Below are 14,378 nucleotides of genomic sequence, written 5' to 3'. Positions count from 1 at the left end.
TCTTTCCATTTCTAGTACTGAACCCCGTACCAACCCCCACCCCAATGTTCCCCTTACTTCCATGTGTCTTGACAGTTGACCCCATTACCCACTTCCTTAAATACAGTTAGCACAACAGCAAATGAAAACATGCCCTTACCCAATGCGACCACCACCATTAATGCACAGTAGGGCTGCAACCAATAGGATTCTTTTCATTCAAGATGAATCCAGATGATATTTTTCAATAATCTGATCAATCATTTAGCCTATAAAATGTCAAAAGATAATGGTAACTGCCCGTCACAAGTTCCTGAAGCTGTTTTGCTTAGTCTGACCAGCAGTTAAAAAAAAACTCCAAAGTATTCATTTTGAAATTTTATGAACTGGAGAAAGGCAAGCAAATCTTAGCATATGTCAAGCTGTAACCAGCAAGTGTTTGGTGTTTTTACTCAATAAATGACTCATGAGTAATCATAACCAAAATCATAATCAGTTAATTTTCTGTTGGTTATATAATCAATTAATTGACTAATCATTTCAGCGCTAATACTCACCCACACTGGTTTCAGTGAAGACAAAAATAGTTGGATGCTATGAAAAACCACAAGAAGGGCGAGTAGGATTGATAACAAAAAGTCCCATAACTTGTCTCTGTCTTTCCGTCATCCTGATTGATCCTCTGCCAGACGAGGACTCCTCAGAGAGCGGCAGCGCCAATGGGCTGCCGGCCCTGACCTCCTCGGAGGTGCCGGCTGTACGCAGGAACCCCGCAGATGGCGGGGCCCCATATGGGGAGGTGACCGAGAATGGGGTGAGCGCGCCCCTGGACTTCAGCACCACCTCCTCCTCGTCCTCCTCAGAAGATCAGCAACCAGTGAATCTGAGTGAAAGACTGTTGCCCATGGGGAGTTCTCCGCTAACTCCGTACCCAGCTGACCCTAACAGGAAGTGCCCCGTCAAAACTGAATACACCAATAAGGTAAGGCGGTATCTTCTCTGGGAGCTTGCTAGTTATCTCCCATAGGGTTACAATGAACCAATATAGCCTTTACCACCAGGCTTTGGTTGGTGTAAATTCACTCAGCTAAAATGCTAGGAGCTAAAAATGTTTAAATTGTTTATTACAAAGAACTAAAATATTCCAACATAAAGGTCCATTTAGCAATCATTAACTGCTATCCAATGCTAGTTTTTTTGTCAGCTTGATCTATGACTGCCTCATGAGAGGACAGCGTTGCAGTGCTAGCATCAAAGCTAACTGACATTGATTGGATGTGATGCTCATGAATACTAAAATATACAGCCAGTCTCCCCATGACAATGCACACAACAGATCTAAGGCAATGGACTTTACAGTAATGGACGTAACTGCTTTAATAGCTACAACTGCTTTATTGTCCAGTTAAATTAATAAAATGCCTTGTGAGTGAAGCCATAAGCTGCCTCAAAGTAGTTTTCAGGCACTCAAGCCATATTTCATATTACATTATATGATGATGTCCTCAAACTCGTGAATGTTAGTTAGCAAACAAGGGGGATGGCTACCTCTCTATTGTGCTGCAATTTTCAAAAACATATAGATGGATAAAACAAAAAAAAGGCCCAGTGATGGCCTGGCGGCCTGTTCAGGGTGTCACCCCACCTGCCACCCAATGACTGCTGGGATAGGCTGCAGCATCTCCACAACTCCTAGAGCAGGATAAGCGGTTTGGATAATGGATGGATGGATATCACTTCCAAATTGTGTGGATATTAACAAGAAATATTTACAGGTGTAAATTGCTGGTTTGGGGGGGGGGGGGGGTTACTCTCCATAGAGTCCAAGTCATTCTACCTACACTCAGTGCTCAACAGCACCAGTAGCTGAATGAGCGTCACCTTACTTCTTTTTAGAAACGCTTTGGTTTTGAATCAGGCATTGAGCTTATGGAGGCTGGGGGTGGCCAAACTGAACGAGAACTATAAAAAGCTGTGATAAATTGTGCACGTTTTGTAAATCATGAGCACAAGTTAACAAGTCATGCTCTCGAATAGCGAGTAGAAGTGAGACACGAGCACGAGAGTTGCTGTCAGTTAGGTTCATGTGCTGCAATTGCTGCAAGGTAATCAAAACCATCATTTACAGCACAAGAATCATAAAACCGGGTTTAGGAGTGGTGTTATGTGGCGAATCACTCAGTTCAAAACAAGAGTACGGAGCCCAGGGTGTCCGGGTAGCGTAGAGGTCTATTCCGTTGCCTACCAACACGAGGATCGCCAGTTCGAATCCCCGTGTTACCTCCGGCTTGGTTGGGCGTCCCTGCAGACACCATTGGCCGTGTCTGCGGGTGGGAAGCTGGATGTGGGTATGTGTCCTGGTCGCTGCACTAGCGCCCCCTCTGGGGGAGGAGGAACTGGGGGGAATAGCGTGATCCTCCCACATGCTACACCCCCCTGGTGAAACTCGTCACTGTCAGGGGGAAAAGGAAGTGGTGGCGACTTCACATGTCTTGGAGGAGACGTAGTCTGCAGCCTTCCCCGGATCGGCAGAGGGGGTGGAGCAGCGACTGGGACGGCTCGGAAGAGTGGGGTAATTGGCCAGGTACAATTGGGGAGAAAAAGGGGGGGGAAATCCAAGAAAGGAAAAAAAAAGAAGTCCAGAGCCCCAATATTAATTGCACAACATATTTTGTGCACACAAAGTATTAAAATTATATGCACAATATACACAAAATGATGCAATAAATTGTCTCTTGTGTGCCCTTGATTCCATCAGTTGACATCTCATGGCCTCTGTATGAGCTCAAACATACATCGCTTGGCTTTTTCTTTGTGAAATACAAGCTTTATATTTGTTCTTTACTGAGTGGCTACTTAAGCAGCTTATTGAGCTGAACCATACCGTAGTTTTGGCGAGCATGTGCGCCTGTGTTTTAATCTGTCATGATGGTGTTTTGGTGTATTTATGTGTCTCCAGTCTCCTCAGTACAGCTCAGGAAGCTACGACTCTGTGAAAACGGAGCTGAGCATGAGTGCAGAGGACTTGACCTCTGGCCGAACACAGATCATTGACGATGATGACGACGATCACGACGAGCACGATGACAGTGACAAGATCAACGATGCCGAGGGCATGGACCCTGAAAGGCTGAAAGCCTTCAATGTAAGGGCCTCATCAGATTGTTTTCTTCAAAGTCGCTGCTCCTGAAATTCACACAGAGTAAATATAATCAATTATGATTGTAATCTATAATCAATTAAAAGATTATGAATCCGGTACACTATTGTCATAAGTGGGGTGCCAGTGCGGATATTGGAAGCACGCCGCTATTGGTGCTAAATGATTTTTTTGGGCTGAAAATGTTCTTGTAACTTCAGTTGTCTCAAAAAGTTTGGACTAAAACAACGAGGCTAGAATCGTAACTATTCAGGAATCTTCTGTAATCTGTACACAGTCAGTGAGTGCTCAATGTTTTGTTTTTGGTAACTGAAAAATAATACCTGTGGACTTCCAAATTTTCTTATTATTTTTTTTTAGCAATATGTTTATTGGATTTTCTTATTTTTCCACAAGAGCAATAATAATAATCTACAGGCCCTTTTCTGCTGCCCTGGTGCCGGTGCCGATGCCTAATCTAGAACCAGCTCCGCACTTTTCCACCAAAAAAAGACTGGTGCTGGTGTAAGAAAACTGGCACCGGCACGGCACCACAAAATTGCTAGACCAGAAGTTGAAACCTGACATCAGTGGCTATGGGAGGGGCTACCGCAAGACATTTGCTGTCCCTTAACTCTTGGCGCATGTCTACTGATGTTTAGTTTCGCAGTGAAAATGAGGAATTCGCCGTCATTTTGAGAAAACATGAGTGAAAGCTTCAGTAGAACAACAGAACAAATCCCAAACAAACTGAAGAAGTAAAAGAAGGATTATAGAGATAATAAGTAAGAACTGTCAAAAAGTGGTGCAGGAAGGAATCGGTTCAGTTTGGTTTTGTAAAATTCAGTTCGGTTCTCAAAGGCGCCAAGGGAGAACTGGCACCTCCCTGGCACCGTTCTGGTAGAAAAGAGGCTTACTACTACCGGTACTTTTGGGTGCTCCTGGTAGGGGTCGCCACAGCAGATCATCCATTTCTTCCTGCCCTCTGCATCTTCCTCTGTCATGCCAGCCCCCTCTTTGGCCTACCTCTTCTCCTCTTCCCTGGCAGCTCCATATTCAGCATCCTTCTCCCAGTATACCCAGCGTCTCTCCTCCACACATGTCCAAACCATCTCAATCTCGTCTCTCTTGCTTTGTCTGCAAACCGTCCAACCTGAGCGGTCCCTCTAATATACTCGTTCCTAATCCTGTCCTTTTTCATCACTCCCGACCGCGGCCTGCTCAGCTAGCTCCGAAAGCGGTTGACCATCAGTCTCATTTGGGGCTTTATCCTGCTTCTTCCTCCTTTCGGCTTTCAGCTTGTCATCCTGAGCCTATTAGACATAGGAAATTATGAAGTAAAACTGGCAAATTCAACTAAATATTAAGTGACTGACTGAATTATTTCGAATATGGAGAGGAGCCCTTGAAAAACGCGTCTACTCCATGTGGTGCTCACTAGCGCCCCCCTCTGGACTTTCAATTTTAATGTAAATGAATATTAGAGATTACTACAAATGCAACCGTGAAAAAGTGTAGTGCCAAACCTTGAGTAGCAAATGACTGAAAGGTGCTGAATATACACAACTGAAACCCCCCACGTCATTCTCTGTGTTTCCTCTACCTCTAATCACCCGCTTCCTCTGTTATCCCTCCTTTTATTTTCCTCTCTCTCTCTCCCCCACTCCCCAACCAACCCTCTCCATTTTTCTGCTCCACCCACCCACTCCGGCCTGTGTCCACATCTCTCTCAGATGTTTGTGCGTCTGTTCGTGGACGAGAACCTGGATCGGATGGTGCCCATCTCCAAACAGCCCAAGGAGAAGATCCAGGCCATCATTGAGTCCTGCAGCCGCCAGTTCCCAGAGTTCCAGGAGCGCTCCCGCAAGCGCATCCGAACCTACCTCAAATCCTGCCGCCGCATGAAGAAGGGCGGTTTTGAGGTACGAGGCCACCGTTTCAACACGCCAACGACCTCACACATCCACACCTTTTCATTCCCTCGCAGACGGCGGGAGATGCTCACTCGCTGTAACAAATAGGAGAGAGAGAGCAAACTAAATTATATTGTGGTTTATTTATTTATTTATTGCTTTTCACACTGTTTCATATATGTCTAACATTAAAAAAACATAACCTATGCTTTCCTGTGACGCCAGATACGACCAACACCTCCTCACCTCACCTCTGCCATGGCGGAGAACATCCTTGCTGCCGCCTGTGAGAGTGAAACTCGAAACGCTGCCAAGAGGATGCGGCTGGACGTCTACCAAGCAACGGTGAGAGTCTCTGCAGGGGAACACTTGCACATCTGCCTTAAGGTTGTTGTACATCTACACGAATACTTGTGCATCTGTAATAAGGAAGATACACAACGGGGGGCTGTATGTCAATAGTGCCGAGCCAGACTTGACAGTTTCCACAGTCTGCCAGAACTGAATCAAACTTTTCCTCTTTTTTTACATTTTCTTTTCAAGCTTTCAGCTTCAGACAAAATACAGATGTGTTCAACAGAAGCCTTACCTGCACACGCGTTAAAAGAAAGCTGTTGGACAAGGTGTTACTGGGCTAAAGGCCACTCTCAAGACATTTGTTTTGGTACATCAAAGTACACAAGTTGGCATTACCTTATTAGTTAATTCTGGATTCTCACAAATCTATTTGTCTTTGATTTGTTGAAGTGTGCTCATGTTCATCATTTCGTTGAGCCATTTCTGAAAGTGATGGGAGTATGTGGATGACTTCCGGTCCAATAGAATTACTTTCCTGGGGCGTCCAGGTAGCGTAGCGGCCTATTCTCTTGCCTGCCAACACGGAGATCGTCGGTTCGAATCCCCGTGTTACCTCCGGCTTGGTCGGGCGTCCCTACAGACAGAATTGGCCGTGTCTGCAGGTGGGAAGCCGGATGTGGGTATGTGTCCTGGTCGCTGCACTAGCGCCTTCTCTGGTTGGTTGGGGTGCCTGTTTAGGGTGGAGGGGGAACTGGGGGGGAGTAGCGTGATCCTCCCACATGCTACGTCCCCCTGGTGAAACTCCTCACTGTCAGGTGAAAAGAAGCGGCTGGCGACTCCACATGTATGGGAGGAGGCATGTGGTAGTCTGCAGCCCTCCCTGGATCGGCAGAGGGGGTGGAGCAGAGACCGGGACGGGTCGGAAAAGTGGGGTAATTGGCCAAGTACAATTGGGGAGAAAAGGGGGAAGAAAAAAAAGGAATTATTTCCTGGCAGCCACCTTTCCCACCGTCAGTACCAGTTGCTGCTGAGATATAAGTGTACAGGTGACTTCAGAGCTTCCAGAAAGAGCCGGCGCTGTGTCAGGAGTGATGTCTTTCTCGAGGACCATTGAAATATTTTTGACTGAAAACTGTGTAATGCAGGACAAAGGGCAAAAAAAGACACGTCGTTGAGCCCCGCTCCATCTTACATGTCCCACGGTGCAGGGATAGTTCATTCAATTCTCCTTACTCTGCTCTTTGAATGTTGGACTCAAACGTTTCACTTTTTGTAGGATGAACCTGCCTCGGTTGACAAGCCCAGCTCGTGGGAACCGGCCTCTGTAGCCCCGTCAGGCTTCTCCATAGTGAGCGCAGCATTTTCCCAGGAGCAGCATTACACCAACGGAGGCCTCAACTACAATTTACGAGGCTATGGGACAGTCAGTAGCAACCAGCAGACTACTGGTGCTGCACAAAGTAATGGTGATTAACCTTTTATCATTTCCACTTCGACATTTTAGCATTCATTCTACACCCGATACCATGACAAGGAAAAGTACACCCTGGTGTACTATCACTTAGTCCTATCCAAAGGTTAGGACTAAGTGCCAATATTCTACTTTTCCATATCATACTTCCCGTTTTGTACGTTCTCGTACCTTAGAAATTGTCAAATCTTTCTCCACAGGTCCCACAGATCTGAGTATGAAATCCGTGGTGCCGAATTCCTCGTCGTCCAGTTCCAACAGTCACGGGCAGGGCGGCGGCGGCGGCGGAGCGTCGGCTCAGCTCAGCCCCCCGGAGGTCACAGCGGTGCGGCAGCTCATCGCCGGATACCGGGAGTCTGCCGCCTTCCTGCTCCGCTCGGCGGACGAGCTCGAAAACCTGATCCTGCAACAGAACTGATGAATCTGAGCCGGACTTAGCCAGGCCAAACCGTGTGCCAAGACCCTCTCCCAGCCTGCGTCGCTCTCAGTCTACACGTATGTGGAGAGAGTTTGGATTCCATGCAAAACAAACACACATGAGTGAAACTGCATTGCACAGTTAGTTCTGTAGGTGTGGTACCTTTATTTTGTATTTGGAAGGAGTCAGTGATGCCACAGGCTGAAATGTGTTTCGTTACTTTATGCATCGGTTCACTTTGACCATAGTGCCCCGTTGTCCTTTTGCTAATCACGCTCACCGACTCATTCACACCAGTCATCCTCCATCCCCCTCAGGTCTTACGTTCTGATCTGTCTGGATAAAGAAACAACAGTCTGACGCGTTTAGATGGTAAAGGACAACGCGTACCGGAGGTTTTACTCGTGAATCCAGCCGTCCCCATTCCTTTAAAGTGGCTGTCGTGCACAGATGTTTGGGTTAATGTACAGGAAGTTGCTCGCCTTCACCTGTGGAATAACCTGGTAGTGAGGTGACAGAAAGCCCTTCTCACGAGATAGCGAGTCAGTGTTGTTAATTACCTCTTGTAGGTGATCCTTTAAATGACAGGCCGGTCATTACACAGAAATAACGGAGTAACTTTGGAGCGAAATAGATGTAACTGAACTGTGATGAGTGGTAATTGCTGAGTAACGTATGAGTAAAATGTGGACTTCTCACTAGCTCTAGTTTGCTCCCTTGTCATTATAAGGTGCTGTAAAATGTAATGTACGTCAAACATATTCACAAATCACATCGTGCCAAACAAGTGTTTTTGAGTGTTTTGTGCCACAGTGATAAATAGTAATTATCTGTTAAACTTGAATATAAGGTGCATACTGGATGTCGTGCTACCCTTCCTACGGTCATGTTACCCAGCAGGACAGTCAACATGTAGATTATATATTTAGCGGCACATTATAATCACAAGGAAGCAAAGTGCAGATGCAGGAAATCCCTCAGTGTACTCATATATCACTCACGTCCACTCGTCGTAGTTCAGTTGCATCTATTGACCTATTTACCTCGTAAGATAGTTTCAATTAAAAACCCTCAAGTCCCCCCCCTCTTTTTTTCCCTTTCTTGGATTTGCCCCCCTTTTTCTCCCCTATTGTACTTGGCCAATTACCTCACTCTTCTGAGCCGTCCTGATCGCTGCTCCACCCACTCCGCCCATCCGGGGAGGGCTGCAGACTACCACATGCCTCCTCCCATACATGTGGAGTCGCCAGCCGCTTCTCTTCACCTGACAGTGAGGAGTTTCACCAGGGGGATGTAGCGCGTGGGAGGATCACGCTATTCCCCCCAGTTCCCCCTCCCCCCCGAACAGGCGCCCCGACCGACCAGAGGAGGCGCTAGAGCAGCGACCAGGACACATACCCACATCCGGCTCCCCACCAGCAGACACGGCCAGTTGTGTCTGTAGGGACGCCCGGCCAAGCCGGAGGCCACACGGGGATTCGAACCGGCGATCCGCGTGTCGGTAGGCAACACAATAGGCCGCCACGCCACCCGGACGCCCCCACCTCATCAGTTAGTTGCTCTGCTGTTTCTGCATAATGAACGGCCTCATGGATTCTGCCTGCCGTGGCGTGGTCTGCATGACCGTCTGAAAGGTCTTCTGCTGTTTCCAGCAGAGAAAAAGACTCAAAAGCTCCCCGCCTTCTCCAGCTACTGTGAACAATTGGAAAGGTTTTTTTTGTTTTGAATTTTTCCAAATTCCTTAATGTTGACTGCTGCTACAGACTGCTAACCTCAGCCTGACATCTAGGATGCGTTGACATGCGCAGGTGCAAAACCTGCCGCGACTATAGAGCGAGGGAGGGAGGGAAGGAAGTTACCATAGATGTTGATGTCCCTTCTGGGTGGCACCAGAGCAACTTATCTGTTCAAGTAGTACCGTCACAACGATACCTCTGTCCTGTTCTGTCGCAGTGGCGTTCGTGTTCTTTGGTCCGTCGCTACGAGACGAAGACTCGGTAGTCGCCATGATTCCATTTTCATCCGCCACTGTCACACTCCTCAAAGTGCAGAAGGTCTAGAAGAGGCTGTAGAGAAGCCCGGGTATGCAAGTGGAGGTCTCACACGTCTGTCAGGGACAAAGGAGATTAACTTATGGTCCGGGCTCTTGCTCATAAGCGGGGCTACTGGGCCGAGTGGAAAAAGGTGCAATATGGAAGATAATCAGTTACGGTGTGACTACGAGACGTGCTCCGGTACCCTCTTCGCCCACGGCGGCGGAAGCCTGGCGTAAGGGAGCACCGCGAGGGGGGAGGTTATACTGTCAGAGCTGAGAAGACGAGATACCCATGCAGCGTTGTAGCCGATGTCAGCGGTGCTCCTTGTGGGCGCTGATCTCTCTCTGACGTCATAGCCGAGGCACTTTTCCTTTTTGGGGAGCGATTTAGCAAACGGACCCTGGCAGGAGTAAGTACAGGACTTGACGTTTCAGTGTTTCAAGTGTGTTTGTGCAGAAACGGGTTGGTGAGAGTTTTCGTGGGGAAGCTGCACGGGCGCGTTAGACGCGTCCGCGCCGCCGTCGTTCAGGGTCAGTTGAGAGCCGGCCGGTGTGGCGGTGAGATGACGAGACGGGTGCGCCGCTTCCTCCGGTGTGCGCCAACAGTGTTACTGGAAGTGCCGTGCTTCACGTGGAGGCCGCCGAGGCCCGCCTCACACAGGCGACTCCTCCTCCTCCTCCTCCTCCTCCTCCGTACATATCCTTCCTTTCCCTCTGACCTCATCTTTTCTCCCATCTGCACATGTTCCTCGCTGACACAATGGTTTTAAAAGACACACTATGAAGGAAGCAAAAGACAATCTTAGATTAACGATGTGATCACATCACAGTTTACACTCACAAATTTCCGCTATGGTGTGTATATATATATGTGTGTGTGTGTGTGTGTGTGTGTGTGTGTGTGTGTGTGTGTGTGTGTGTGTGTGTGTGTGTGATCTGAGGGCACACAGAGTACCCCAGCCTTAGAAAAGACACTTTTACTGGTGAGTCAGTGGAGCTCTCAGCACAAACAAGACGTTTTGTTGGTGTGCATGTGTGTGTGTGTGTGTGTGTGTGTGTGTGTGTATATATTCGATATGTGGTGATGTTTTGGGGGTTGTATGGGTTTTTGATTTTATTTTTTTTGTTCATGTTGGTGTCGGCATTGACGGTATGTTGATGATTCCTGTTGACGGTGTTAAATGGAGTGGCCCTCTCGAAGTTCCTTTGTACAACATCTCCTCCGTGGAGGTTTCGCTCCGTCGGCTGAAACGTCCCCGGCGAAGACGGTACTTCGTGCGGTCGACACGGCGTGCACCTTACCGAGTGGTTAAGAGCGCTCGAGAGTTAGATACACGATGAGTGTACACGAGTCACGACGCAGCTCGGCGTGCCGGTCTAGTGTCGGACTCGCCCGTTCCCTCGCCGTGTTGTAGGCCGCATGGCGACCGCACAAACGACACGCAGAGTCTGCAATTCTATTGCGAGTTGGGAAGCACTTTATAACTCAGGATTAAGATACAGGTCGTGTCTTTATCTCATTGTGGGTTATCTGTTCCAGCTCAAACAGCCTGGGGGCGGATGGTGCAAGAGACGGTTCGATTTTGTGTGCGAGCAACCTGGTGCCAGTAAGGGTCCGAATCACGTTTCCCTTCCTGTTTTTCCAACTCCAGCCAACAAAATCGGCTCAGATTTTCTATGAAGAAAAGCTTTTTGAACTCGTTTCCATTTCCCAACGGTCCATCCCGGTTCCTGTAGATAATCAAACTGAGGGAGTGACGACACATTCGTGAGGGCCTTCGTGATCCCGAGACACGTCTTCCTCGTCTCCTTGTTCACCTTTGGTCACAGCGCCATGACAGTCTGCTGGGTTGACCTGCGGGGTTGACCTGCGGGGTTGACCTGCTGGGTTGACCTGTTGGGTTGACCTGCGGGGTTGACCTGCTGAGTTGACCTGCTGGGTTGATCTGCGGGGTTGACCTGCGGGGTTGACCTGCGGGGTTGACCTGCTGGGGTTGACCTGTTGGGTTGACCAGCGGGGTTGACCTGCTGGGTTGACCTGCTGGGTTGATCTGCAGGGTTGACCTGCTGGGTTAACCTGCAGGGTTGGCCTGCTGATTTGACCTGTGGGGTTGACCTGCTGGGTTGACCAGCGGGGTTGACCTGCTGGGTTGACCTGCTGGGTTGACCAGCGGGGTTGACCTGCTGGGTTGATCTGCAGGGTTGACCTGCTGGGTTGATCTGCAGGGTTGATCTGCAGGGTTGACCTGTTGGGTTGACCTGCTGGGTTGACCTGCGGGGTTGACCTGCAGGGTTGACCTGCTGGGTTGATCTGCAGGGTTGACCTGCTGGGTTGACCTGTTGGATTGACCTGCAGGGATGACCTGCTGGGTTGATCTGCAGGGTTGATCTGCAGGGTTGACCTGTTGGGTTGACCTGCTGGGTTGACCTGTTGGGTTGACCTGCTGGGTTGACCTGCAGGGTTGACCTGCAGGGTTGACCTGCTGGGCTGATCTGCTGAGTTGACCTGCTGAGTTGACCTGCTGGGTTGACCTGTTGGGTTGACCTGCTGGGTTGACCTGTTGGGTTGACCTGCAGGGTTGACCTGTTGGGTTGACCTGCTGGGTTGATCTGCAGGGTTGACCTGCTGAGTTGACCTGCTGGGTTGACCTGTTGGGTTGACCTGCTGGGTTGACCTGCTGGGTTGACCTGTTGGGTTGACCTGCTGGGTTGATCTGCAGGTTTGACCTGCAGGGTTGACCAGTGGGGATGACCTGCTGGGTTGACCTGTTGGGTTGATCTGCAGGGTTGATCTGCAAGGTTGATCTGCAGGGTTGACCTGCAGGGTTGACCTGCTGGGTTGACCTGCTGGGTTGACCTGCGGGTTGACCTGCTGGGTTGACCTGCGGGGTTGACCTGCTGGGGTTGACCAGCGGGGTTGACCTGCTGGGGTTGACCTGGTCCATCTCCACCACTCCCCCCCCCAAACGATGGCTTTGCAGATTTGCGTACCGTCTGGAGGCAACACTGAGCTCCATCTTAGGTGTGCGTGCTGGAAGTTACTGTGATGGAAGACGACCGACCACTTGTAGACACGATGGGGTTTTCGCTCGTTCGTTCGTTCGTTTTTGCTCACGGCCGGTGGAGTTTTTCTTTCTGTCGACTGGACAGTGTAACGTATCGATGTTTGATTAACATGCCCTGGTAGCTTGTGGATTGCTAAAGTGGTCAGATATGTGTACTGTATAGCTGTACAGAGTAACAAAAAGAAAAAAAAGAAAAAAAAAGATGTTTTACAAACCTTTGGTTTCCTGTAAGTGCAGCACTGTTTAAAAGAAGAAGAAGAAAAGCGGAAGCGGTTTCGACCCTCGCCTGTTTTGACTCATCATTTGGTGGTGCTGTGTATCTCTTCTTCTCTTGTTATTTATATGATTTACCCGCTGCCTCGCCTGCACCCGTGAAGAGACTGTAGCTCTGTGCAAAGGGGTCTTACTGTATTCCAGTGTGAAGCTTTGTAACCCCTCCTCCCCCCCTCCCCCCTCCCTCCTCTGGTTTTTGGACTCAGTGAAAGTGTGATGTTTACATGTACAGTTTTTCAGAATACTTTTTTGGGTTTTGTTTCAGTCTGGTTTCCCCCCCACCCCCCACCTACACACCTCCTCTCTCTCTCCGTGTACTTTTGATTCGACCCTTTTTCTGTTTGTTGTTGTTGTTGCTGTTGTTGTTGTTGTTGTTATTGTTGTTGCATTGCATCAAATGCAGATTTGATCACTTGAACTTTAGCGGTGATGTGGTCAGATGGGGCCTCGACGAGCCGGCGGGCGGGCGGGGCGGGCGGGGCAGACGGGTGGAGGAGGGCTTCGAGGGCATCTGACCAGGAAATCACGCGTAAGAGGGAGCTTCACGACATCTCAAAGTGGACCGTTGAAATTTTACCGAGCAAGACGGCGGTCGGCTGTCAGTCGACCGACGTTAGGGATACGACAATTGTGGCCTGTAGAAGAGGAACGATGTGTGTCACCGGAGCATACATGAACCCTCCCTGCGATCCTCCGTAAGCGCTCAGTCTCTTTTATTATCCCGGCCATTCTGTCAGGAAACAAAAAACACACGAAAAAAGTACAAAAAAAAAAAAAGAGAGAGAAGAAGAAGAAAACAAACCTCCTTGTCCTTAACCTGTCGAGTACCCTGGAAGGTACACTTTGACCTGTTGTAATATCTCCTCGGTCACACAAAAGCCATTCCCCTCTCCTGGCCTTCGAAGGGGAACCCATAAAACCTCAGGAAGTACTGAATCTCCCAGTTAAGTTTTTATCCGTTGGGCTCCTCTGAAGCGGGGGCTGACTTCTCCGGCGAAAACCATAACATTTATATGAGATGTCTATCGTTTTGTACATTTATCATTGTGACTCTAGAGTGGAGCTTTTTTCCAGTACCTGTGACTTAATATTTTGATTTATTTTGATTTTTTTTTTGTTTTTTTTGGAGTGTTTATAGGTATGGATATTTATTATATGTGAAACGACTAAAAGACAAAAGAAAAGGCTGAAGCTGTTTCATTTGTATGTTCATGCAAAGTGTGCGGGCGGGGTTCTCTCTCCGCCTCCTACATATCACTGATGAGGGACTTGTGTTTGTTTGGAAATAGCGCTTTCTCAGTGTTGCATCAACGCTACGGTCAGAAAAACAGAAAAAAAAAAGAAAAGAGAAAAAAAAAACTGGTTTACCAACAGCAGAGCTGCCAGGCTCGCCTCTTTCCCTGAGATGTCAGTAATTGAATTAAATAGTGCGATAAGCTATCAAACTTAAAACATGGCTTCTGATTTGTTTTCTTGGATTATTTTTTATGCATTACCTTTTTTTAACTCCCCCCCCCCTCCCCCCCATCGGTTCAAACACTATTGGATGAATACATTTTTTGCAGTTTTCTGAGCAAAAGCTGCAGTGGCGCAGTTTCATCTCCAGTCCACGAGAGGGCAGCAGAGGCAAAGATTCACAGATTGGAGGCCAGCAAAGCAAACGCCAAATGCGAGACGTATTTACAACAAATAACGTGGCTTAAAGGAAGACACACGTATATGCACATACATGCACACTTGTTGCTAATGCGGTGTAGTGTTTGGTTAACTCAGTGAACGTGTTGCTTT

At 48.5% G+C, this 14,378-nt stretch overlaps 1 protein-coding gene across 1 annotated transcript in view; it reads left to right on the top strand.

Moving 5' to 3' along the window:
- Positions 1–7,217, top strand: part of nol4la (nucleolar protein 4-like a) — a 51,573-nt gene extending 44,356 nt beyond the window's left edge. The window contains exons 6-11 of the mRNA XM_056274576.1: positions 669–961; positions 2,939–3,124; positions 4,852–5,040; positions 5,257–5,376; positions 6,605–6,794; positions 7,000–7,217. Coding sequence (XP_056130551.1) covers positions 669–961; positions 2,939–3,124; positions 4,852–5,040; positions 5,257–5,376; positions 6,605–6,794; positions 7,000–7,217 — 1,196 coding nt within the window. The remainder of the gene's footprint in view (positions 1–668; positions 962–2,938; positions 3,125–4,851; positions 5,041–5,256; positions 5,377–6,604; positions 6,795–6,999) is intronic.
- Positions 7,218–14,378: the final 7,161 nt, after the last annotated feature.

This window comes from Lampris incognitus, chromosome 2 (assembly GCF_029633865.1).
Source record: "Lampris incognitus isolate fLamInc1 chromosome 2, fLamInc1.hap2, whole genome shotgun sequence".
NCBI lineage: Eukaryota > Metazoa > Chordata > Actinopteri > Lampriformes > Lampridae > Lampris > Lampris incognitus.
The sequence above is the reverse complement of the archived record's forward strand: the minus strand, read 5'-3'. Positions and strand labels throughout refer to the sequence as shown.